The sequence below is a fragment of the Triturus cristatus genome, chromosome 10 (genome assembly GCF_964204655.1).
Source record: "Triturus cristatus chromosome 10, aTriCri1.1, whole genome shotgun sequence".
NCBI classification, from domain to species: domain Eukaryota; kingdom Metazoa; phylum Chordata; class Amphibia; order Caudata; family Salamandridae; genus Triturus; species Triturus cristatus.
The window spans coordinates 1,133,011,442-1,133,036,020 of record NC_140593.1 but is presented as its reverse complement, the minus strand read 5'-3'; the positions used below and the strand labels follow the sequence as shown (position 1 = coordinate 1,133,036,020).

Here is a 24,579-nt window from a genome sequence, read left to right as displayed (position 1 = left end):
CAGTATAGAGATCTGGGCCTAAATCCATCGTTTTTTTGCTCAACATGCCATTCCATTTTGAACCCAGCCATATGCAAATCAGTCTTGACCCTGTGCCTCATGGGAACAGTCCAGCCCGAACTGCCAAGCCAGGTCCTCCCTGGACTGGAAACAAGCATCCTAGGACCGGTTTCGGGGTTTCACCCCTCTTCAGCCAGGATAGCTTGATTCCAGTGGCATGGAGAGCACAGGACTCACGTCTGAGCATACCCGTCCCACTCGGGGTGACAAATGCAAAAACAACAATTGATGGACAGAATGCAGAACAATGTCATACATTCACCCCAGTAGAGAGATCTGGGCCTAAATCCATCGTTTTTTTTCCTCACCATGCCATTCCAGTTTGAACCCAGCCATATGCAAATCAGTCTTGACCCTGTGCCTCATGGGAATATAGTTCTTTTTGCAAGGTTACTGGACGCCTGTAGTGTCCCTGAGGCTTCAGATCAGGAGGCCACCCAACTAGCCCTTGGAGTCGCTCTGGAGTTCTGGGTTTTAGAGATGCACGTACAATCCTTCTCACCCAGGCTGGAGGGCAGCAAGGCAGAAGTTGAGCAGAGTGGCAGTCCTTTCAGCAGCACAGCAGTCCTTCCTGGCATCCACAGGTCCAGAAGTGTATTGAAGAGTTGGTATTTATACCTAGTTGTTCCTTTAAAGTTGGAAGAAGCTTCTAGAGGCATGTATTTGAAGCGCGCAGGTGCCCTGCCTTTCTGGCCCTGGCTCCAGACTAACTACGGTGGGTAAGGAGCCCTTTCTGTGGAGGCAGGACACAATCTATTCAAATGTAAGTAGGGCTGTGCCCAGCTTCTCCCTCCCATCCTGCCAGTGATGGCCCATTCAAGACCACTTAAGCTACCAATTGCGTGTGGCTGCTAGGAAGAATACATAACGCCCAACTGGTAACTACACCCAGTCATGTGAGCTAGAGACTGGATGCAGGCACCAAATGGCTAAGGCAGGAAAATCGCAACTTTCTAAAAGTGGCATTTTCAAAATTGTAATGTAAAATGTGACTTTACCATGTTAGGATTTTTAATTACAATTCCAAAGACACCAAACATGAACTAGTTACCTGTTTCCATTTGGAAATTACAGCGTATTAAATGTAATACGGTAACTCCAATGTGATCCTATGGGAGAGGTAGGCTTTGTAGTAGCGAAAAATGAATGTAAGAGATTTTCACTACCAGGACATCTAACAGTTAAAAGTACATGTCCTGCTTTTTAAACACATTGCACTTTGCCCTCTGAATTATCCAGGGCCTACCCTAGGAGTGACATATCTATTAAAAAAGGGAAGGATTGGGCCTGACAAAAACTTTCTTTTGCCAGGTCTAAATTGCAGTTTAAAAATGCACACAAACAGGCTGCAATGGCATGCCTCAAACATGTTTAAAATGCTACTTAAGAGGATGGCACAATCAGTGCTGTAGGCCCACTAGACCCCCCCAGCAGGAGGACTTGCCATCGCCCACAAGAGCTCCCTCCAACTCACCACCTCTTCGACGAGCGACCCCCAGTCCTCCACTGAGCACCTCCACTTCCAGAAACAGACCAGCCCCAAATCCACACTATGCAGCACGCTAACCTACAGGCCCCATGGACCTCGAACCGCGTTCACCATCACCGACCTCATTGCACCCCACGCCATCGCCTCCACAGACTACATACTCATCAGAGACCTCAACGACCCCAACTCCTCCACTCTCCTAGACAACCTCGCTAACCTCAGACTGAAACAGCTCGTCTCCACCCTCACCCACAAGGCAGGACACACCCTCGACCCCATCCTCGCAGGAGGCAACAACATCCACTTCAGCCATACCACGCAACCCCCATGGACGGACCACCACTACGTACACTTCCACATCAACAAACCCACCGTCCCCGGACCCTGCCCACCACGAAGGAACTGGAGCAAGGTCACTGAGGAGCACCTCAACTCCACCCTGAACCTCGACACCCCCCCCTTTCTTTGACCGACGCCAACCTCGCAGCCAAAGAACTACACAGATGGATCTCCAACTGCGCAGACAAACTTGCACCCCTCTGCAACCCCGACAGATAACACCCCAGGAAGGCCACCTGGTTCACCGCCGATCTCCAAGAACTCAGGCGCACTTGCAGACGTCTTGAAAAGAACTGGCTATACAGCAAAACACTGGAAAACCGGACCACCTACAAGAATGCCATGACTGAATACTACCAACTCATCAGGTCAACCAAAAGGAACTCTTCAGCATCATCCAAGAATTCACCAATCCCCCCAGCGAGGCCTCAGACATCACCCCTTCCCAGGACCTTTGCAACAAGCTCAGGTTGTATTTCCACCTGAAAATCAAGGCCTTCTACGACGACAACAACAAGCGAACTCCTGACTCCGAAACCACGCCCCCCCAAATCGACCCGCCATCTCCACCTGGATGCCAGCCGCCACTGAAGACACCATTTCGACCACGAAGGGCATCTACTCAGGAGCACCAACGGACCCCTACCCTCCGCACATCTTCCACAAAGCCGCCATCACACCTGAACTACAATGAAACATCAACACCACCTTCTTAATCTGCACCTTCCCCGACATCTGGAGACGAGTGGAAGTCAAGCCCCTGCTCAAGACACCCTTGGACCTCAAGAACTACCGACCCATCTCCCTCCTGCCTTTCACGGCCAAAGTCACCAAGAAGACCGTCAACACCCAAATAACGAAATTTATCGACGAGAGCTCCATCCTTGACCCCTCCCAATCTGGATTCTGAAGCAACCACAGCACCGAGACCGCCCTACTCGCCACCACAAATCACATCCGCCCCCTCCTCGACCAAGGTCACACTGCGGCCCCGATCCTACTCGACCTCTCCGCTGCCTTCGACACAGTCTCCCACCGCACACTCGCCGCCAGACTCTTTGATGCCGGCATACAGGGAACCGCCCTCGAATGGCTTCGCTCCTTCCTCTCCAGCAGGACCCAAAGAGTCAGACTGCTACCCTTCCTCTCCGGACACGCAGATCAACTGCGGAGTGCCTCAGGGATCGTCACTCAGCCCTATGCTCTTCAACATCTACATGGCACCCCTCGCCACCATCATCAGACAGCACGGACTCAACATAGTCTCCTACGCCGACGACACCCAACTCATCCTCTCCCTCACCAAGGACCCCATCGCCACCAGGCTCAGCTTTCAAGAAGGAATGAAGGACGTCGCAACCTGGATGAGCAACAGCTGCCTGAAGCTCAACTCGGAGAAGACCTTGGACCCTCCCCCACCGCCTGGGACACAACCTGGTGGCCCACCGCCCTCGGCAGCCCACCCAACCCCAACCGACCACACCCAGAACCTCTGCATCGTACTTGACTCCTTCCTCTCCATGACCCGACAAGTCACCACCGTCACCTCCACCTGCTTCAACACCCTCCGCAAGACCTTCAAATGGATCCCCCGAATCAAGAAAAACCGTCATCCACGCACTCATAACCTGCAGACTAGACTACGGAAACGCCCTCTGCGCCAGAATCATCAAGTTGCTGCTCCTCAAACTTCAGACCATTCCGAACACCGCAGCCAGACTCATCTTCGGCGTCCCCCCACAAAAACACATCACCCAACACCTACAAGACCGCCACTGGCTCCCTGTTGTGAAGAGAGTAACCTTCAAGCTACTCACCCACACCTACAAATGTCTCCACAACACCAGACCCCAATACCTCAACGAGAGAATCTCCTTCCACACACCCAAAAGAAACTTCAGATCTGCCGACCTTGCCCTCGCCGAAACCCTGCGCATCCACAGAGCCAGAACAGGCAGAATGGCATTCTCCTACATCACGGCCAAGACCTGGAATGAGCTCCTGATCGACATCACACACCCTGAACATCTTCAGTAAAATGATCAAGACCTGGCTCTTTAATTGAACGGAGCTGCTCACCCCCACCCCCCCAGTACCTTGAGACACTTACGGGTGAGTAGCGCGCTTACAATTCCCAGATTGATTGATTGACTAGCAGCATTTAATTTACAGGCTGTGGGCACAGGTAGTGCCACCCTACTAGGGACTTACAAGTAAATTAAATATGCCTATTGGGTACAAGTCAATTCGACCATGTTTTAAGGAGAGAGCACAAGCATTTTATCACTGGTTAGCAGTGGTAAATTGTGCAGATTCCTAAAGCCAGCAAAAAAACAAAGTCCGCAAATAGGTGGATTGAAGGCAAAAAGTTAGGGGAGAAACCAGGCCAAGGATACCAGGTCTAACAATAGGGTAAATGTGTGTCTGGCAAAACGTCTGAATTTTCGGTGCGCTAACAAGACAGTGAACAGGTCCCAATGTCACCTGCATTGGCCTATCCTTAAAAAGTGTTCTCAATTTTCATTGCAGTACACATTTGTATAAATTCTGAATGTATTAACACCAATCGACACAACCTTGAACCCTCCATTTAACACCAAAACCATATCGGAGGACAATTCCCTGTATGACAAATCAATAATTGAAATAGCTGTGCATCAATATCAGTTTGTTCCCTAATGTCCTCTAGGATCATATACGTTATTTTATTTCTTATTTTTTGATCATGGTATTTGCACTGTGATGTGGACCACCTTCAGCTTGTGGCCATGTTTGACTGGCCTGGTTGTTCCAGGTGCTACTGCATACGGTTTCATTTTGCTCCCATGGATGAGCTTGTGTGGTTTGTTTTTCCACATTTGTCTATTGGGTGTATTCATCCAGGTCTATGTATATTGATGGATGAACCGCATTGTCTTCCCCACAGGACACAGCTCATACACAGGGTGTGGCACCCTCTTTAAACAGTGATGCAGGGCTGCTGCACATTTTTGGTCTCTCTCCCTTTATCTAAATTTAAAATAAAAGTTTGTCGCCTGGACAGAGGCCTTTTTCGCACCCATTCAGGTTGTGGATCAACATTACTTTTCCTACACCCACCCAACCATATACCATTTAAGCATTATGTAGTATTATTGTTTTGAGGTGCCTTTTATTCCAGCAAAAAGCAAGTCTTCTGGTGTACGCTTCTCTTCACTGCACTGACTCTCCAGTTCTTCCCATTCCTCTCTGTTTAGCCCAAATACACCATTCACAGTCACAGCAGATACCCCCACTGGACTGAACCCCATTATCACAGTTTCTATGGCTGCACAGCAGAGTTCCTTTCTTCATTTCCCCCTTATTTCACTATTGTCTTACGTGTTTCTTTCCCACTTATGCTTTGAGGTCTCTCCAATCCTTGTGCTGAGGTACTCTAGTCCAACACATCGGTTTTGTATGTGTGCTTCAGGTCCTCTTTTGGTGGAGGCACTCCAATAAAGTCGAAGCCTGAGAAAGTGTGGGAGTTGGAAATATTATCCAGCAGGCCCTCCCGCCAATCCCCTCTGCCTGCAGTCCAAAGTCCTCACGCACAGCCAGGATTCCTTCCTATTCACCTGCAGTGGAGCCTGCCACAACGCCAGGGCCTAACAACTCTTTCACTGCATCAACTCTAGTGTACAGGAGGGGAAGACAGAAGATTGAATAAAGTAGACCCTGACTCTCCAACCTGGCTCACCGCCTACCACCTTGCTGCTGGAGGCGTGTCCGATTGGCCTTCAACACCTTGTCTTTTTGGTCCTCACTTAATGGACCAGCAGGGTCACTGGCACCTCCTCATGAAGAGATAACTGTGGCTATACCTACAAAGCCCTCCACAACACCAGACCCCAATACCTCAACAACCGAATCTCCTTGCACGCCCCCAAGAGAAACCACTGCTCAGCCGACCTCGCCCTAGCCACCGTTCCTCTTTTCTACAGGACCAGTGCAGGTGGAAGATCCTTCTCCCACCTCGCAGCCAAGACTTGGAACGGACTCCCCCCTCACCTCCGACGAAGCCTGACTCCACCAATTCAGAAAGGACCTCAAGACTTGGCTCTTCGATTGACCCCAACGGAGCTGCTAACACCCCCCACCCCCTTCCCCAAGCGTCTTGAGACCCTCACGGGTAAGTACTTGACTCTACCAAACCATGTTCTATTGATTGACCCAGCTGAGCTCAGGTACTGTGCATTACTCCGTCTCACCAATACCGGATGAGGGGGGGAAGTGACACCCGATTCAGGCCCTCAGCTCGCTTGGCCGCATGTATCCCACAGGCCACGAGCCTCAGTGCTCGATGAGTCTCTCTCAAACAAGGCAAATGCCTGGACTGCAGATGGCTTTCCTTTTACCTCGGCATCACCATCACAGGTATGGCAGGTCACAGTAGGATCCATCTCCGTACTGGATCCCTGGCTGTTTTCTGACCTACACCAGAATCTGGCTTGGTTGCTGCACATGACCATTTTTATTGCAACTTCCCTGTGGGCAAGTATTTGCTGAGGATATTAAATTACTGAATGAGCGATGCCAGAGCTTTGCTCTGAAGCCTCCTGTTGGCCGCACTCCAACTGTGAAAGTTTAATACAACCAACATAGTCAGGCAGAAGCTAATGGACGTCGGAAATTAATCAATGTCAAATGTAGCAGACGAAGCATTATATTCTGTGATTCGTGACCTCCACCTCTCCATCCAAATTATAAAGGAACAACAACACCAGCTGTCAACAGAGTAATGCTAATGCACTGCAGAGTCAGTAGCAGTTACTTCCCTTCAAACATACAACACGTACAGCAGCAATACAAGCCTTGCCTTCACACAGCAGAAGAGGTATAGCGCGATCAGAAGAAAGCACATGGATCAGGACACTGCTCCCAGGGCAGTCTTTCTCTAACAATGTATGCAGGAGGGAGGCATCTTTCAGAGCATGTCTGCTGGTAATCCAGCCCCTTCCTCTGTTGGCCTCTAGATCTACTTTAGTTGACAACTGGAAGTTTCTTACATTGCACTAAATACTGTATGCTATTAACTTGATTTCCAGTTCATCAAGTGGCACTAGATCACTAAGGTGGAATTTTAATGAATGTTATTGTAACACTGACAAAATAACACCGACCTTACTACTACATCTTATTATTAACCTCATTTTTAAATTGCAAATGTCAACTCTGTCTTAGTTCAAAATTATTATTTAATTTCTAAAATAAACGCTAAATGTATTTAAATTAGATAAAACAATTAAGGAGCTCTTAATAAATAGCTTAAATTAAAGAGTAGCCTAGATCCTTAACTTTATAAAATCTAAGTTTAAAAGTGACTTTTGATTCCTCTCCTGGCTCTTTGCCTGGCCATCATAAGCCATTAGGCATCATGTGACAATGGGTAGGAGCGCACTGCTTGCATGTAACAGCCCCATAGCGTCTTGGTATTTGTTGTTCCGTTTTTTACACAAAGTTCATATTATTTTTCAGCTAATGCAATGTTTCGAAATCGGATCTCTAGACACCAGTGTTTCGGGATTCCTCCGTCATCAGTAGAGAATATTTACAGTGCACTCCTACCCACTTTCACATTAGACATCATGTGCTGGCTCTGAGATCATCCCATTGAGCCACAGCTGCAGCAATACTGAAAAGCACTTAGTGGCACCTACATTCTCACAAACGACCCACAAATCCTGGGTTCCAAGACTCAATTAGTGCTTAGAGCCCCATCGCTTACCCTCAAATATCTTTGGCTCACTTGTGAACCATTCAATGAACCTAAAAAGACCTTCAGATCTCTACTGATGCTTACATCTTATTGTCAAACTCTGAACCATCAGATATGCTCTGCTGATCCTCAAATTTCCACAAACCCCTTCACATAGCCATGAAACTCTTACTTTGAGGCTTAAGAGACTATCAGACTTCTTTGGACAGCCTCCCCTTGCCTTCACAGCCCTTAAGACTGTCTCCAAACTTTCTAGACACACTATGTAAGGGTTTGTATGCCTTTTCCAGCCTGCCATCAGCTCCAAAATCAGAGACGCCGGCATTTACTGTGCAGTAGGTACTTTAGTGATTTGTTGTTCCTCTTAAAAGCGTAAATCCTCTGTTAGTTGGTGTAGCTAAAGCCACCTTGCCCATCTCCTAGAGGTTCATCTTGTGGGTGAAACTCTGCATCTGATGCACACACAGGATATTGACTTAACATAATTGTCCCCTAATGTTCCATCCTCCGTAAAGGTTTTTAGTGTAGTTACAAATTTCTCCCTGCTGGGTGTGCCTTGCTAATAACAAATCTTGACTGACAGGCCAGTTTTGAAATCCAAGCTTTAAAAGATGGGTACACCCACCACATATCTTGCTACCCTTTCCACTACCCACAGATTAACTCGTAAATGCTGGTCAAATCTTGAGCACCGTTCAACTGGACATGGATTGCCAGATCCTTGGTATCCAGACCACTACCACTTGAAGAACTTGGGGTGAGGACCCTTGTTTCACTTTGGTTGGTGCGTTTGTTTTACTCTTTTGCAAGCAGCTATTTTAGGTCTCAAACCTAGAGGTACCCAGACTTGCACACACAGCATGAGAGACAGAGCAAACTCTATACAGTGTATTTCCCCCCCATGTACTGTAAAACTGCACAGAATAAAACAAAAAATAGTAATCCAGCTGACCCTGTACTCCTACCATGAAACCACCACAGCATAGGCATGGACAAACCATCCTTCCAAAACACAAAATCTTCTTGTGGAGGAATTTCACGTGCTGAATTGATTTGTCCAAGTGAATCAAAATTGTTCCACCTCATGACATTGTATGGTTTTACGGGATGTTTTGCAACTAATTTGTTTGTGGTGGTTTGCCAATCTACACACAAAACACTGAAATGGTCATAAAATTGTGTTTCGTGGCTTTTCTTTAGTACCTTTTACTCAATGTTGCTGAGCATGGGAGTGAAATTCTGCAAATTGCAGCTGTTTCGCTAACAAATTGTGCGAGACAAATAAAGAAAAATCATTTACTTCAATGTTATAATAAAATTACGCTCAAACAACTAAAATACAAATGGTTTCTACAAGAGTCTTGTATGGAGCTAGCATTTTTGTTTCCCAACTGTGTAATAAGTTTGGTTTAACTGTTCCATTTCCCTACCTGAAGACCCAACTATACATGCAATATATTTTTCAACTTACTGCATAATGCAGTACCTTCTAACTCTTCCTAAAGAGAAATAACCATTGGCAAAGCCAACAGGCCTATCCATAATGTGCCATGACAAGTAAATACAAGCATGCTGGTTATGCGTTTCATGCACAATTGCTGTTGCACATTAAAGCTTACCTTATTGATTTCGCCAATGTTGAGAACATTTAACAATTATTTCTTTCTGTATAAAATGCATATAGAAGATAAATCACTGAATGTTACAGACAGTATAATGATTGAGTGCACTATTCAGATGTAAAATAGTCACTTGTGCATTCCTGTGAAAGGACTTCTTGAAAGCCTGAATGCTACACCAAATAGCCAATAGGATGATCTGAGAGAGTAATATACCCAGGGGTGGAGCCAAAGCCCACTCTAGGCATATTTTAAAGAACTGGTAACAAGGTGTTTTACAGACAGCTGTGCCGTCAAGCCAGACGTAAAAATATGTGAAATATGTGCCTGGCAAAAATAAATTGAGTCAACCAGCTTTGACACTGAAGTGGACTACATTTTAGGCAGGTGTACACAAGCAAAATGCCATCATTCAGCCAATGGCTGAAGAGGGCTTCCCCATGCTGTATGATGCACTTGTTGGAAACAAATTGTGAATGCCTCTTGAATGAACCAGTGGATGTAGCGGACTCACTGAAAACCCAGGTCTGTATATTTTGTTACAACTTTTTTTTTTTTTTAAACGGGAGGCTGGTTTTACAGCTAGAGCTAAACTGACTGTACAATGTCACTACTCCTGGAGAACGTAGTTCTAAAAGACAAGATTGGTTATCCATTTGGAACCCACCAGGAGCGGTGTCCCTGGAACACCCATGGTAAGTTTATTATACAGATATTACCCAATACAAATGAGTACCGCAGGAAATCAAGAATAGGCCTTTCCTCAATCAGAGACAATGACAGCCAGAATGTGAGAGGCCCGAAGTAGAGTACAGCCTCAATACTGCTTATTCTTGGGAAGTATAATGCCCACTTTTTCAGACACTTTGCAGGTCAGCATTGAAACCAAATGAACAGGGTCAAGCGGAGGGCTTTTTGTTTTCTTTTGCTGTTGGCTAATTATATTTTTTCTTTTCTCAAAAACAGTTAACTGATCCCTAATGATGCAACCTGTTTACTCGTTCCAATGTTAATGTACATCACCCTAACACCCACCTGGTTTAAGAAGCGATATACAATAATCAAATAAAAGGAATACATATGTAAAGGCCGGGATCATGGGATTAACTGCGTTTCACTGTGAGGTAAAAGTTTGGTCGTTGTGACAGACAAGCAAGAGGTTAATGTAATTGCGGCCTACTCAACAAGCCTTCCTATTACATATGTGCTAAGATGTCAGAAAGGAGTCAACATCTACAGCGAAGGTTAACATGCTAACCCCCAACTAGAAAGAAAGAATACTGGTGCACCAACTAGGTTAATCAACATTGTTAGCAGGTACCCTTAAATGGTGAATATGGCCTCATGCATGTGTTTACGCATCCACGGATGCGAAGGTACAATTAAAATTACAGTGTGAAAGTAATTGCAATCATTTACAATGTGTACAAAGATATTGTGTAGAGTCAAAATGTGGGAAAATAAAAAATTAAATAAAACAAATGCTTCCCCCCCCCCCCCTCGAGAACCAGTGCCTTTACCACACTGTAGCTGAGGGAGACTCTGATGATACAGAGTTTTGGTGTACTGCTGACCCGCTTGTCTAGCCTTGGTGCTCTTGTGAGGAATTGTTCTTTCACTTCCTCAGTATACAGCAGATGGCTCTGACTTTTTACACTGTTTATTATTAATGCAGTTGTTGATTAAGACTATTAGTATTGTGGCTTAAATGCTATGCAGGCCTGGAAGGTAGATTGTCAAGGGAAAGAAATTCCCAGAGCACATCATAAAGCTGTGTTGCTGGAAGTACCATGCTTTTCCCATGGTGGAATGACAGCAAGCACGACAGAACAGACCAGCCCAGTAAATGGGCCACGTAGAACATTTCCACAAACCAGGACTGCAAATGCCCCAGTCAATGAAAATTACTGTGCTAAAAGAAAAAGAGTTGCAATAAGAAAAGAGTTACACATGTGAAAAATGTTCCATGCACCCAACACACAAACTAGACATCGACCGCCGCCTGGAGTGTAAAATGTGATTGGACCTCAAGAACATGGCTTGTCTATTCCATAGCTGTTTATTGTTTAAACGCCTTGTTCTTAGCTCAATGAGGAGATCGAAGAACTATGGAACTAGTTAAAATCTCCAAGAATAAACAAAATCCTGCCACTTTGAGAAACTATCTTGTATAAAAGTCATGGGATGCTTACAGTGCTGTGTGCATGATCGGATACGGTACGTTTAGTATTTAGTTTAATTAAAGGCGCACCTTCTGGTGTTGGAATTGAAAATATGACTACTTTAGAATCAGATGGGCCTAGGTATGCTTCAATATGAGGACCATGTCTATTCATACCCAGTATTTTTTTTTAATGGTGCATTGTTCAGTTCTTGAGTGCTCTGGGGTTGCTGGGTTTACAGAACAGTTTTAAGCATTACTTTTTATCCAATGCAGAAGCTACGTTTTTAGCACTCGAATCTTGCTGGTATTCTGGGGCAGTACTAAGTGTACCTGGGAAATTTGGTGCACACCAGGTCCAAGAAGCCCTCATATCTTTTCTGTGTGGTATTCAGTTCTGCAGCAGTAGTCTGCTCTCAAGGTCAGTGCCAAAAGTGCCAGAGTGATTAAGTGAAAAATTTCCTTGCAGATCCTGCATTTTTGCCAGTTGCAAATTTCAATTCTTCAGCTCTAGCGTCTTGTTGATACGCATGAGGCAGCCAGGGAGTTCCTGGCTCTGGGAAGGTTATGCCCATAAATACTGGGAATTGCTTCCTTATTTCATGTTGAAACCTAGGGCCCGAGCACCTTGCCAGAGCCCCATGAGTGGGTTGATCGGCGTTGGACTTGGAGAGGCCAACGGGAAGCGTGCCTTCATTCCGGGTTGAGTGGTCACTTGTTTAGCACTAGATTCTTGTTGATGCTTCATGGCTGGGTCAAATATACTTGTGGGTTTCATTGTGTACAATGGCAATGTTAGCCCTTCATTTGTTCTTGGAGCAGAGCTCGAGTCCTGAAATGTAAGGTGCCCTTGTTGCTCCAGGGAAGACGCAACTGCCGCTGTATTCTGGGATGCACTTAACCACGCGTACTGTTCATCATTTCCCTGTGTTTTGTTTGACTGTTGATTACTAAGGTTTTGTGGCTGCTCTTGGTGAGGATTGACCATAGCAGGATTCAGGGAGGAGCTCATGAACCCCGCATTGTGTCCCAATCCTCGGGTACTAGGGTCCTGCTGGTGCTCCTGGAGAGACTTGATCATGGTCGGATTCATGAAGGCACCAGAATACCCTGCATTGTGTCCCAGTGCAGCGTTCGATTCTTGAGCACTAGTGCATCGCTGCTGCTCTGGGGTTTGATTGGGTGTACTTGATAGATTCTGGGGTGTCACTTTATAGTCTCCATTTTTCCCCAGTGCTGTGTTCAGTTGTAGGGCACTAACCTCTTGATGGCGCTCTCGGACAGGCCCAATCATGCCTGTGTTCACCGATGTTTGATGCCAGGGGTACTGTGCGCTGTTTTGTGATACTACGTCCAGTTCTTGGTTGCTTGGGTATCCCCTGTGCTCCATTAGAGGCCTTATTGTGCCTGGGTTTCGAGAGTCCCGTGCCAGTTGGAACTGTGTATTATCTTTTGGTGCTGGGTGGAATTCTGGTACAACTGTATCTTGTTTCTGTGTCTGGAAAGGACTGCTTATTCCAGAATTCAAGGCCTGTTGTGCCAGTGGGTACTGAGCATTCCCTTCTGGTGGGCTGTTTAATATTTGAGAACTAGGGTGTTGAGGGTGACCCTGGAGAGGCCCGATAGTTCCTGTGTTCATGGTCCTCTGAAACCTTGGCTCCAGGGCATTATTTCCTGAACTAACGCGCTTTTCTTGGGCACTGTGGTCTTGTGGAAGCTCCATGAGAGGTCGGACTGTGCCCGAGTGTGGGATCTCCATGAGAGGTCGGACTGTGCCCGAGTGTGGGATCTCCATGAGAGGTCGGACTGTGCCCGAATTTAGGGTGGGTCGTGCCGTATTAAACTCTGCATCGTCTCTAGGCGTTGTGTATAGTTCCTGTTGGCGGTGCGCCATGAGAGGCCTGTCCATTCCCGAATTCAAAGACCCATTTGCTGGTGGATACTGTGCACGGTCCATTGGTTCTCTATGAAATTCTTGTGCGCTGTGACATCTCTGGTTTCCCGTTAGAGGCTGCGTGGTGCCGGTATTCAAGGCCCCCTGTACAAAATACCCTGGCGTTCGCTGCATTTCTTCAACATTGTGATCTAGCCGACGCCCCATGGGTGACCTGATGGATCCTGGGTCCGGAAAGACCTCCGACAACGGATACTGTGCATTTCTTTCTAGTGTGGAGTTGAAGGTTTGAGAAGTAGGGCCTCTGATGTGCTCCTGGAAGGGCCTAGTCCTGCCAGGGTACGGGGTGAAACGTGCCCTGCTGTCATTTATGTCTCGCCGGTGCTCCGAGAAATGCCTGGAGAACTCTGGGTGGTTTGCCTCTCTCCCTTGAGTCGGGTCTTGCTTCAGCTTCTCCAGAACCTTCAATGCCGCCTCCTGCTTCGCTACTTTTTTGCAGGGACCTGATCCCGTCTCCATCACGTTTCCAACTCTGCAAGACATGGTGAATTGCATTCGATTAGCCATCACTTGCTCCTCAACCACCTCGTATTTGGGCGTCGAGATTTTCTTTCGGGAGTTTAGTTGCATTAAAACCGTGATAGGGTTTTCCCCCTCGGGGGTGAACGCCTGTGCCTTCGGAGCATCCCCAAGGGCCGAATCCACTTTTAACTCAAGAACTTCCAAGGCGGCCCCAGCGGCGCTCTGCTTCGCTGCCTTCTTGGAAATCCCGGCACCGGTAAAGACCTCGACGCCCACCCGCACCCTGCAGATGAACCGCAGCGCTGCTGTGCCCCCCACGGTGTCCCACTCGTACACCGCCCCGTCGCCGCTCTTGTCGCAGTGCTCCTGCAGTAGCTGCACTGCGCTCTTCTCGGTGGGGAAAACTTTCTCAGCTTTCTTCTTAGCTGGCGGGCCCTCGGCAACCTCATCTTTGTTTTCACAGGCAGAGTCCTCAGTAATCTCAGCTGTCTTTTCAGATGGAGGTGCTTCCGCTTCTTTATCACTTGAGGGCTTATTGTCTAGATTCTCCCCTTTCTCAGCGGTTCCCGGCAGAGACATGGCTCTGTTACCGGGAGCAATTGAGGCCGCCTGCTTTACACGGGAACCGACACTGCGGTAAATACACAGACGCAGCACACTGGATTATGTGTGCATGTCTAGGACATGTCTCCCCGCAGGTTCTGATGTTCATCATCAATGGGCATGTTCTGGTGTAAACAGTAACCAATGGTAGAAAGCGAAGAAGGACTAAAAAAAGCACAAGGCCTTTCCGAAGCGAGGAATTTGGCGGCCATCTTAAACGTGTTCCTGTTCCCCCAGATTATGCTCAAATGCACGGCTCTTTCTGCAGACCTGTATCCAGAGAAAGCGCGGCTGTTTGAAATTGTTCGTATTCCTAGTATTTTGTACCTCAGCGCAGCATTTTGTCATTCAAAATTACTACTTTTGAACCTTTCCTAAGAATACTTGGGGAATGTATAACTTTCCCCAAAGTAGTCCAGGGATGGAGTCGGAATACTAAATAAGTGCCCTGGAAAGCTTGTTCTTCCACGAATATTCTAGGACTGCAGTTAGAATATTAATGTTGACCTTCAAGTGTCCCCATCGCCTACTGTTGCACTGAGGGCGCAGTTCAAATCAAGAAACAGAAACGAACAGGTTTGTTTTTCTCTCCTAGAGATCTCACTTATCTTTTGGGTTCCCCCAACTGATTTCTCCCCCCAATTTATAGTATAAATATAATGCGTATTTCTAGACGTTTCACGCAATGCAATGAGATTATAGTCTCTCTTTTATTTTTAAATTAATTGGAGGCGTGACTCCCGCCTCGCCAGATACCACACAGCTTATGATTGGTTAAAACGGAGCTAGCGGGAAGACCAAGGGGTAGTATGAGCTCATAAAAGTGATTGGGTAAAGAAAAAATTATCATTACGGTTGGTTAGTACCGCCCACCAATCTGTGAAAACATCGAGATTGGTTTAAACATTGAACTCTGAAACGTGGTAGGTTATTATCGCTGTCAGTCCGCGGATGTGAGCAATGGGCGTGGTAAGCCTGCTTTTATATAGCCACACGTGGCGTCTCCATGTTCTTACTATTTCGTTTACGAGGAAGAGGACTGTTGCAAGTTTTTGTATTTCTAACGACGGGTATGTTGCTTTGTGTGTATGTATTAAAAAAAACATAGGTGGTCCAAATGTACTTCTTATTTTTTAACGTGTCACAATTTCAGGTTTTGGGTACTTAATTTTGTCACCATGACAAACTAATTCTAAGTGTGATTGTTTCAAATGGGGTACCTTGCAGTTCTGGTTCGCTGTGGAATCTATTACTTATTAAATACAGTAGTTTCCTGAACGTAAATATTTTTTCTTAAGTTCAGATTATTTCCCTGACTTTCTAAGAATCTGCGAACTCGCTTATTAGGTGTTCTTTTTAGCGTCTTTCGAGTTATAACTTATTTGATCTGAGGGTTTGAATTTGGTTTAGGTAGATAAATCATCTTGGATGTTTTTATCGAAATATGCGTGTTCAGGTATGAGGTGTTCAATAAAATGCGTAAAACAGTGCTCTTCTTTATTTGCAGACTTCTCGGGAACGCACTTTTTTTACCACATCGAAAGATGTCCGACTGTTTATCGCAAGAAGGGACACACACAATCCTCATGTCACGGCGGGGCTATAGGTGAGTGGTGAATTAATCTTGATATATATTTGAGATGAGCTTAAATAGATTTGTTAAGTCATGTAAAATGCCTTCATCTCGTGGCCTGTGATGACCCCCAAACTTCTGACACCTCGTATGAGTATTGATAAATCAGTACCTGATTTTTTCCTTTGGGCTGAGGCTGCGTTTAAGACTGGTGGTGAAAAAGGAGAATATGGCTAAAGATAATTGAAGCAGCTTAACCCCTAGTTTGGTTAAACACGAGCGCCGTTCTGATTGATCAGAGTGAACGGTGGCACGGTTGCTTTCTGTTTTCAATTTGAGGCAAACTGTAGACTTTTGCCAGTCGTTCTAGCTCTGCTTTCACGCAACAAAGCTAGCTACGGTCCTCTAAAGTTTTTAAAAACTTAACCGATTATGTTAGGCAACACAATTATGTTCTGGCAATTTGCAGATCCCTTTTTTATGTCTCGCCTGACCCAGCGCATGCGCTGTTCTGGCGAGACTTATTGAGGGCTCCAAAAAGTGCTACCAGGCCAGCCTAGAGCTACAGTGCATGTGCGCGCGCGCAACATTTACCACGATTACTTTAACTTTCGCGGCAGCACGGCCGCTTGGCATAGCCAATAGGCCTCACTTTTGGGACCTTAAAAGTATTTAGTTATGCTAAACACTTATAAGGGTCCCAAAGGCGAGACCTATTGGCTATGCCAATGCTTGTTTTTCTAGTATTGTGTACTCTGCAAGTTGGTTATGAGCTCCAGGTGTTAACCACGATTTTAGCAGTCATGTTCTGTCACCTGCTCCAATAGTGTGATCTGCATCTGGTGAATATCTGTGGTCTATTTTTCTGCGTGTGAATTAAGTAATTTATTAATTGGTGTAGATGTTTACTTCTGCATTTTTGTTTTGAGGTTCACTTCATTTCTACACTGGAGGTTATGCAACCTAGTAGTAACTCTGAGGTAATGAAAATGTAAAGAAGTCAAAAGAATGCAGTTCGTCCTAGAGGGAGACTTCCTTCACAGCCCAATTGCAGATGTTCAGTCTGAGACAAATCTGGTAAGTCACACTTCCCCCGTCATGGTATATTTCTCTGGGGTGTGATAAGCACGTTATTTAGAGTCGTATTTATTGTAACGCATATCATAGTTTTTTTTTTTTTTAAGTAGGTATGACTTCAGTTATGCTTTTATGAAAAACGGACTTTACATTAATTGTTTTCTCATCACTGGACCTATTTTGGCAGTGGAAGCTGTAAATTGCAGTTTATTTTTTCCTAGTATGGCATTTCATTTCCACCAGGTTACTTTGTCAATTTGCCACCAGCTTAAAGCTGCTTCAGTAAAGGACTCTAGTGTGTACTAAACATTTATTGCACGGGGCCAGATCGTCTATTGATCAAACTAAGACTTGGTCTAGTGATGGTCAAACTAAGACTTGGTATAGTACTGCGTCTGAATCATGACGACTTGCCTGTCTGGTACACATTTGCGGTAAGAATTTGTGCACCGCTCAAGATCCGTCACATCGTGTCAACTCAATCTCTTCACTTGAGCTAAACTGGAGGAGAGAAAATGTGGGATGGCCTAAATACTTTGGTGCAACTGGGAAAAGTCACTTTAGTAACTAGTAAAACCAGCATTTGCAATGCAATAGGTCTCGCATTCACGCGAGTTTAAGCCCTAGTATTGTAATTGACAATGCCTTTTATTTATGTTTTAAAACCCAAAACATAAATAAAAGGCGTTGTCCTTTACAATGCTAATAGCTTATTTAATTTTTATAGCACACATTTGCAGTGTGATACGTGTTGCATTTGCAAGATTTTAAGCTATTGTCATCGTAAATGACTGCCTTTCATTTACCCGTTTTAAAAACAACATAAATAAAAGGCATTGTCATTTACAATGCCAATAGCGCAAACTCTCATAAATGCGAGACCTAATGCATCGTAAATGCTTGTTATACTTGCCACCAAGACAATTTGTTGTTTGTATCAAAGCAGATGGGACAGGGAGAGACTAGAATTGATTCAGACAGAAAAATAAGCAGTGGCAAAGCCAGTAACTGATGTCAAGCCCAGATTACAGACGGATGCAGACGTAATACGTGAGGGACGGAGCAGGCTGAGGTGAACTGCATGCTCGAGTCTCTTCCCCCCCCCCCCCCCGCAGTCAGAGTCCCATGAACCCCTGACCAGTACCCCGCACGACACGCCGGCTCCAGGTCACGTTGCAGCTTATTTTAGCCAACAATTGGGTTCAGCTCATGGGGTGTCAGGAAGAGTGTGGCTGCCAATAGCTGGCAGCTGCAGAGTAAGGGCCACCGGTGGACTTTGTGCACATTACTGGAAATTGGAGACTGCATATAATTTGGGATTACCAATAAATTGGCACCATGGAGACCTCAGTAGGGAGGAGGCTGGGTAACGGCGCATGGAAGAGAGGCTACAGCGGGGGCACGGCTGCCTTGGAGAGCAGACAGACCGTGTCTGCCGATTGTTCTTGAATACAGAGGACCGAAATACCAGAGAGGAGGGCGAGTACGCTAGTACTCCAGCAATTAAAGGGTCAGCGCTTCGCAAGTAGAGCAGCATTGCGAAACCGTCCCTACCCCGTGAATCTCTGCGTCTGCAATCCCTGCCGTGGGTCTATCTGCTCTCATAGCACCAGGGTAACCTAGAAGAGCCTCCTGTGAAGCGTCCGTAAGTATCCGGTGCCACCAAATTCCCAACTTCTCTGGCGGTAATTGTAGTCTGCTGCCACATAGTGCTTGCCCTGCTCCCCTGCCAGAGCAGCCTGGCTAGAGCTGGGTGCGGCTTGCCGATGTAGGTTGGTGTGCCCCATCGAGCCTTGAAGCTTTGGAAACTGCTCTGCGCAAGGCACAGCAGCATAAACGGAATAGGAAAGTCGCTGCAATGCCCCTCCTCTGGTTCACTCTGGATTGAGAATCGAGGACGGAAAAGAAGTCTTTAAGGTACAGAGGTCCTCGTCGGACAGACTATTTTGAAGTAGCCGACCCAGAGGATATAAAGGGAAATGCCGCCGAAAGGAAAAACACACAGGGCTAATAAGGGACAGAAAGATGCCATACCAAGAAAGTGCAACAAGCATTGGCCGCGCGGCCGTGAAAGAGAATGAGCCACACGGGTAACATGGAGGGGGGGGGGGGGGGGGGGCGGCCAGTGCTAAAGCAACACAGAGAAGGCTGGCATATGGTGAGCACTATCGTGGCCGCTTTGATGTTCTCAGTGGCCGCGCGGCTCACTGAGAACATCAAAGCTGCCGCGATCAGCTGGCTGACAAATGGTGCGCGCGCCCGGTGCACATGCACTGTAGTTGGGGGCCTGAAAAGCACTAGTTTCCTCTTCCAAATCCCAGTTTTCTATAGCTCTCGCCAGAGCAGCGCTAAAGCCCTGGCTCAGGCGAGGCCTAAAAATATAATTTGGTAAGATTATGTTAAAACCCTTAACTTGTACCAATGCGGAACGTTTCCTATGGACCACTACACATGCACTGAAGCTGGAACAAGTACAGGTTGGTTGTGGCTTGCTGGATGTGATTAGAAGTTAGTTCATTTGGATTGTATCCTGTGACTTTATTGGTGACCCAACAGGGATACCTGTGGGAGGTTGCTCTCTCCCAGCTCTGTCCTAGTGGCAAATGGGAGCATAGGCCCTTGGCCCATGACGTACAGTCCCGTTCCACGCTGTTGGAGAGCAAGTTTTGTTTGCAGTCTTCGGGTTGCTGAGCTTCATCCTGTATATTCCTACAACTTCTCAGAGTCCTTGGACCATGACTGAGGAGACAAACCATGCAGGGTACACATTGTAGCGTGTGGATGTAGTGTAATATAGCCCTTGGCTGCTCTGGGCAGGTCAAATATTTTGTTTGTGAAATCTTTAAGCTGTATTAATAGTCTTTCTTTAGCTTAATCTCTCTACACTTTTGGGTAAATATCAGGGCAATTGTTCTACCAGTCTGATGTACTACTTGCTTAGGAGTGCGCTCAGATGGCATGAATGTGGTTAGCTTGGTGCTGTGTGGTCTACAGCAACAAAATTACTATCAGTTGACAAGTGCTGTTGTATGTGGTTCTTGCGGTCAGAGGGGTTGCTGCATAGGCTAGGGTTCTGATTGGCAGCGAGGTAGAGTTTTCGATTGGACTCTAGGATTAGGGCTTGAAGCTTTGGCTATCATGGCTAGGATTGGTTAATAGGGTCAGGTCTCCCATTGGCTTTAGGGTTTTGATTAGTTAGGGTTCCATGGGTCAATAGGTCATAAGCATAAGGCTCAGGGCGTCTTGGGGCTACGTGCAGAGCAGACATGGGCAGTTGTCTGGTCTAGGGCCAGAGCTGCTGCCCAGTTTTCACTTAAGGAGCTACCCCATTACGCCCCATCTGCCTACATTCAAACACTATCAGCAAAGGTATTCTACTCGTACCACAAACCAACCTCCTACAGATGTTGTGTGTATTGAACCACCACAGGATCCAACAAAATACACCTACACACTTATACCCCAACTAGAACACTATGGCACTTGGCACTCCGTCCTAAACCACTAACACATCACCATAACTCTGCATTATACATAACCTTAATGCATCCAGGCATACACTCCCTGTTCAAACAAACCACCAGCGCTATCCTCTACTTGTTCCTAACTGATCCCCTTTTATCACGACTAAACCTATTATCCGCCTTAATCACACCATCCAACAGTACCCGCCTCCTCTTTTTACCAGTGACACAACCATAGTCATTGTATTAATCTCTCACACAGACGGTGCTGTTGACTGCTTTTGTGTCCTTTCTTTCACTCCGATATTTGCATTAAAACGCATGAGGAATACCTTCAGTTGTAGACCTTTTAAAAAACCGTCTAAAGCAAGTTAGTCTTTAATACAGTTTGACTCTAGTTTCTCAGCTGTCTTGCAAGTAGTGATCCATTAATGGGATGAACTGATCTTTTGAGCATATTCCTCCATCTTTGATTCACAGGCTGAAATTTGGTGAAATTGCAAAAATCCATCTGGTGACCAGTGAAGGTTCTTTACACAGAGATGGTATGTTTAATGACTTTACTTTAAACTTGGTATAAAAATAGCTAAACTTGTGTTCTGTGTGGATGGATGTTTTTACTCTTCGCCAGTGCAAGTCACTTTTAACGCCTGTAATTTGCCCCATCCGTTCCTACCCACCTTCTCAAATTTACTATGGTCTCCCTATTGCTGTGCCCCTGTCCATTGTCCTGTTTTAATGCCTCGCTATACTGAAGTCGGTCAACATGCGAGTCTGCCTGCTTACAAGTCACCCTCTTCAGTGCTCCAATGTTGTGTGCTAGCGTCCCCACCTTCTTGACTTTTCCCTGTTTTCAGGCATTGTTCCATCTTGCTTCTTGTTGGTGTCTTGCAGTTGAGATGAAATGCAAAGTGTCCAAATGTGTGTGAATTGTTTGCATGTGGTACATATTGTAGGCTTGTTAAATCAAATGTTGAGTGGGTGGGTGGAGTACCAAGTGTTTCATGGAGCCGTTGATCCCAACCTTTCTGACACCTCGTATGAGTGTTGTTCAAACAATACCTGATTTTTAATGTGGGCTGAGGCTGCATTACTGGCTGGGCGGAGTAGAGTGCTGGGGGTTCTAATGGATGAGCAGTGATCAGTGGAATACATTTAACGTTTCACTGACTTTGTCCACAGCGAGTCAGTCTGATGCTGACCAGCGTGGCTGTTGGTGGACCGCTAATCTCAAAAGGTGAGTAAAGTTTTAAGGTGGGATGTGGACGATTGCCCTGCAGCCTGTGATGAACCCAACATTTCTGACACCTCGTATGAGTATTGGCAAACAATACCTGATTTTCTTGCTCTGGGCTGAGGCCATCTCCATGTGGACAGTAGAGTGATCACTGCACTTGACTCCCTCGAATGTAACCATCTTCCTTTTACTTCTCTAGTGTGCTCCTCCTGCTGCTCCTCTGGTTGTTGAAGCCCATCACATGAAGGTGAGTAATGTGTGATGGGGTGAATTGCTTGCTGGCCGGTGAGGCCGGTGATGATCCCAAACTTTCTGACACCTCGTATGAGTATTGTTCAAGCAATACCTGATTTTTTTTTTTTTATTCCGGGCTGAGGCCGCATTACTGGCTGGGAGGAGTAGAGTGCTGGGGGTACTGATGGGTGAGCAGTGACTGCTGGAGTACATTTAACATTTTGTTGGCTTTTTCCACAGTGAATGATGCTGAACAGCGTGGCTGGTTGAGGACGGCTAATCTTGCATGGTGAGTAAAGTTTTGAGGCGGGATTAGGACGATTGCCCTGCAGCCTGTGATGAACCCAACATTTCTGACACCTCGTATGAGTATTGGCAAACAATACCTGATTTCTTGCTCTGGGCTGAGGCCATCTCCATGTGGACATTAAGCGAGCGCTGTGTATGTAACACCCTCTTAGTTTACCCTTTTCCTTTTATTTCTCTAGTGTGCGTCTGCTCCTCTGCTTGTTGAAGCCCATCACACAAAGGTGAGTGAAGATGTGTATTGGGGTGAACTGCTTGCTGGCCTGTGATGAACCCAACATTTCTGACACCTCGTATGAGTATTGGCTAACAATACCTGATTTTCTTGTTCTGGGCTGAGGCAGCAATATAGTAGCAATTGAAGATTACTGTGTGAGCAATCAAATGCATCTTTTAATGTTGAATTGTCGCAGATGGGCCTGTTGGCTGAATCAACACTCACCGGGAGCTGCAAAACCAGCTTGTTTTTCCTCGTGGTCTAAAACTCGATGTGTTACCATGGCTAATGTACTTTGTGGAGCATTGAAGGGCGGCCTTCATATTTGCACTCTCCAGAGCTTTGAAGAGAAGTGGCTCAGTTATGGGGTGGGGGGGGCACCAACTAGTGTTTGCGTGTGGTGGTACTATGTTTTAAGTGGAAATTGGCCTAGTAGAGCAAAGTTAGCGGTGTCCCATGCGGTCCATGCTTTATTGCAGTTCAGTACATCAGCCTTGGAGATGATAGAGGTCTGGGAGCTAGAATATGGATGGTTCTGAGGTTGTATTGGATTTAAAGGGTATAATGCAGGGGGGCGGTCTCTGGCCCAGATCCAATATATAGGGAGATAAAGTGTTTGGGTAGTACAGTGTATTTGGTGGGATTCGAAGTTGTGCTGGTGAGGCCTTGAGTGAGTCCCTGTACTAACAATGCTAATGTATCCGATTAGTAGTTACTCAGTCTGTTGGCGTTTGCACAATAGTTGATTCTCAAACAGGAAGTTGGCCCTATTAAAGATCTTGTGCATTTATTTGGTGTCGAGCGGTAATGTGAGAATGTTGTGGAAGGTGGTAGTAACAGCCTGATTCTGCAGTTTATATATTGCTGGTGACTTTGTTATGAGTGAGAACTGAGGTCTTTAAGGGGTTCAACTAGTGGGATAAATGAGTGGCATTCTGATAGGTTAGTTGCAGCTTCCTATTCTGGGTGGGTTCTTTCTGAGGAGTCTCTTGTGGCCACACACTAACTATTTCCTCTCCATTTTAGGAAGAATATGGCAAGTGGCGATTCGGCATGTATTAACGGATATGTCTACTGCTGGAAGACTACATACTGTGCACACAGTCGTCCACTGATGTTGCTATAGGCGGTTCATATTAGAATGGCCTTATTGTACAAAATTGTCATTTTATAAAGACATTGCTGCTCACACTATGAAAGCGCACAGTGCGTGGATTGGAGTTTGTGATATCTTTTGCTCACCAACGTCCCCTTGCCATGCCATTGTTGCCTCCATAGGTGTAGTTGGGCTAGAGGCACGATAACTCTGGAAACCATGGATGAGTATGTTATGTTCAACTAAGTGACACATCAAGAAGAGGAAAATGACGCTGCATAATGAATGAGCTTGCAACTAATGTGAAGATGCTGTTGTGATGTCTACGCTAGTATCATTCAACATAATAAAAGATCCCCCCATATTTTGTCCACAGCTGTCTCTTATTCGAAATGGTAATCCATAGTTAATGACTTTACTTGCATGGAATTGTAGGAACACCATGTCCTTTAACACCCCACCCTGCCACGGGGAAACAGTGGCATGCATATCCACTCCATTAGTAAAAGATTTGGGGTTTACTTAGAGGTCCAACAAAGTAATAATAATTTGGTCTGTAATTGGGATTGCATTATAACATCTTACATTTTTAAATGAACTGGCAAGCAGGGTACCCTTTGAGGTGTGCTTCCAAGGCTGGGTGTAAGCCACAGCTCTGGCAACTACAGCGAACCAGGCAGAAAGAACTAGAGTACAGTTCCCGATGAGTAACTTTGCATTGGTATCCTTTATTGAGGTTAAGGGCCTGCTAAGAACTTGTGTGAATTTTACTGTTTAAGTACCTCAAGTACTAAAATTTGATGTAGAATACACGACTCGTTTAACAATTTAGCGTCCGTTGTAATTTGACTTTCAGACTGACTGTTGGGGTGAGGGATGGATGCCTGCATAGGTTAGCTGAGCTGCATTTTAGTGTCGAAGAGAACTTTCACATTGGTGTTCAGAGGTTAG

At 45.9% G+C, this 24,579-nt stretch overlaps 2 protein-coding genes and 7 non-coding genes across 13 annotated transcripts; 8 read left to right on the top strand and 1 right to left on the bottom strand.

Moving 5' to 3' along the window:
* Window positions 1-8,905: 8,905 nt before the first annotated feature.
* LOC146796737 (uncharacterized) lies at window positions 8,906-14,968 on the bottom strand. The gene has a single exon (XM_085629410.1). It carries the CDS (start codon window positions 14,398-14,400, stop codon window positions 12,001-12,003), a length of 2,400 nt encoding a protein of 799 aa, XP_085485536.1. The 5' UTR covers window positions 14,401-14,968; the 3' UTR covers window positions 8,906-12,000.
* A 401-nt stretch (window positions 14,969-15,369) lies between these two features.
* Window positions 15,370-24,001, top strand: LOC146796729 (uncharacterized). 5 transcript variants are annotated; one of them, XR_014969656.1, is made up of 9 exons: window positions 15,370-15,494; window positions 15,932-16,030; window positions 16,927-17,074; window positions 21,019-21,083; window positions 21,721-21,775; window positions 21,975-22,022; window positions 22,250-22,298; window positions 22,498-22,539; window positions 23,559-24,001. XR_014969656.1 is itself a non-coding variant. In XM_085629408.1 (8 exons), exons 1-5 carry the CDS (start codon window positions 15,385-15,387, stop codon window positions 22,018-22,020), a joined length of 375 nt encoding a protein of 124 aa, XP_085485534.1. In that variant the 5' UTR covers window positions 15,370-15,384; the 3' UTR covers window positions 22,021-22,022; window positions 22,250-22,298; window positions 22,498-22,539; window positions 23,559-24,001. The 5 variants fall into 5 exon arrangements, 2 of the variants coding, with proteins under 2 accessions (XP_085485534.1, XP_085485535.1); XR_014969658.1 differs by having other exon boundaries at window positions 16,899-17,074; XR_014969657.1 differs by lacking the exon at window positions 21,721-21,775.
* LOC146796736 (small nucleolar RNA SNORD60) lies at window positions 16,113-16,196 on the top strand. The gene has a single exon (XR_014970278.1). It is a non-coding gene; the product is annotated as a small nucleolar RNA SNORD60 (small nucleolar RNA).
* LOC146796735 (small nucleolar RNA SNORA73 family) lies at window positions 19,624-19,843 on the top strand. The gene has a single exon (XR_014970204.1). It is a non-coding gene; the product is annotated as a small nucleolar RNA SNORA73 family (small nucleolar RNA).
* Window positions 21,547-21,626, top strand: LOC146796734 (small nucleolar RNA SNORD60). The gene has a single exon (XR_014970279.1). It is a non-coding gene; the product is annotated as a small nucleolar RNA SNORD60 (small nucleolar RNA).
* On the top strand, window positions 21,817-21,900 carry LOC146796733 (small nucleolar RNA SNORD60). The gene has a single exon (XR_014970280.1). It is a non-coding gene; the product is annotated as a small nucleolar RNA SNORD60 (small nucleolar RNA).
* Window positions 22,065-22,155, top strand: LOC146796732 (small nucleolar RNA SNORD60). The gene has a single exon (XR_014970284.1). It is a non-coding gene; the product is annotated as a small nucleolar RNA SNORD60 (small nucleolar RNA).
* Window positions 22,340-22,422, top strand: LOC146796731 (small nucleolar RNA SNORD60). The gene has a single exon (XR_014970281.1). It is a non-coding gene; the product is annotated as a small nucleolar RNA SNORD60 (small nucleolar RNA).
* On the top strand, window positions 22,576-22,659 carry LOC146796730 (small nucleolar RNA SNORD60). Its single transcript, XR_014970283.1, has one exon. It is a non-coding gene; the product is annotated as a small nucleolar RNA SNORD60 (small nucleolar RNA).
* Window positions 24,002-24,579: the final 578 nt, after the last annotated feature.

What these genes read in the sequence shown, in the direction of transcription:
- LOC146796737 (XM_085629410.1), bottom strand. Translation starts at nt 14,400, where the DNA reads ATGTCTCTGCCGGGAACCGCTGAGAAAGGGGAGAATCTAGACAATAAG.
- LOC146796729 (XM_085629408.1), top strand. Translation starts at nt 15,385, where the DNA reads ATGGGCGTGGTAAGCCTGCTTTTATATAGCCACACGTGGCGTCTCCAT. An exon ending in ATGTCACGGCGGGGCTATAG is followed by an intron (nt 16,031 to 21,018) that starts GTGAGTGGTGAA and finishes TTTGATTCACAG; the next exon opens with GCTGAAATTTGGTGAAATTG. An exon ending in AGGTTCTTTACACAGAGATG is followed by an intron (nt 21,084 to 21,720) that starts GTATGTTTAATG and finishes CTTTGTCCACAG; the next exon opens with CGAGTCAGTCTGATGCTGAC.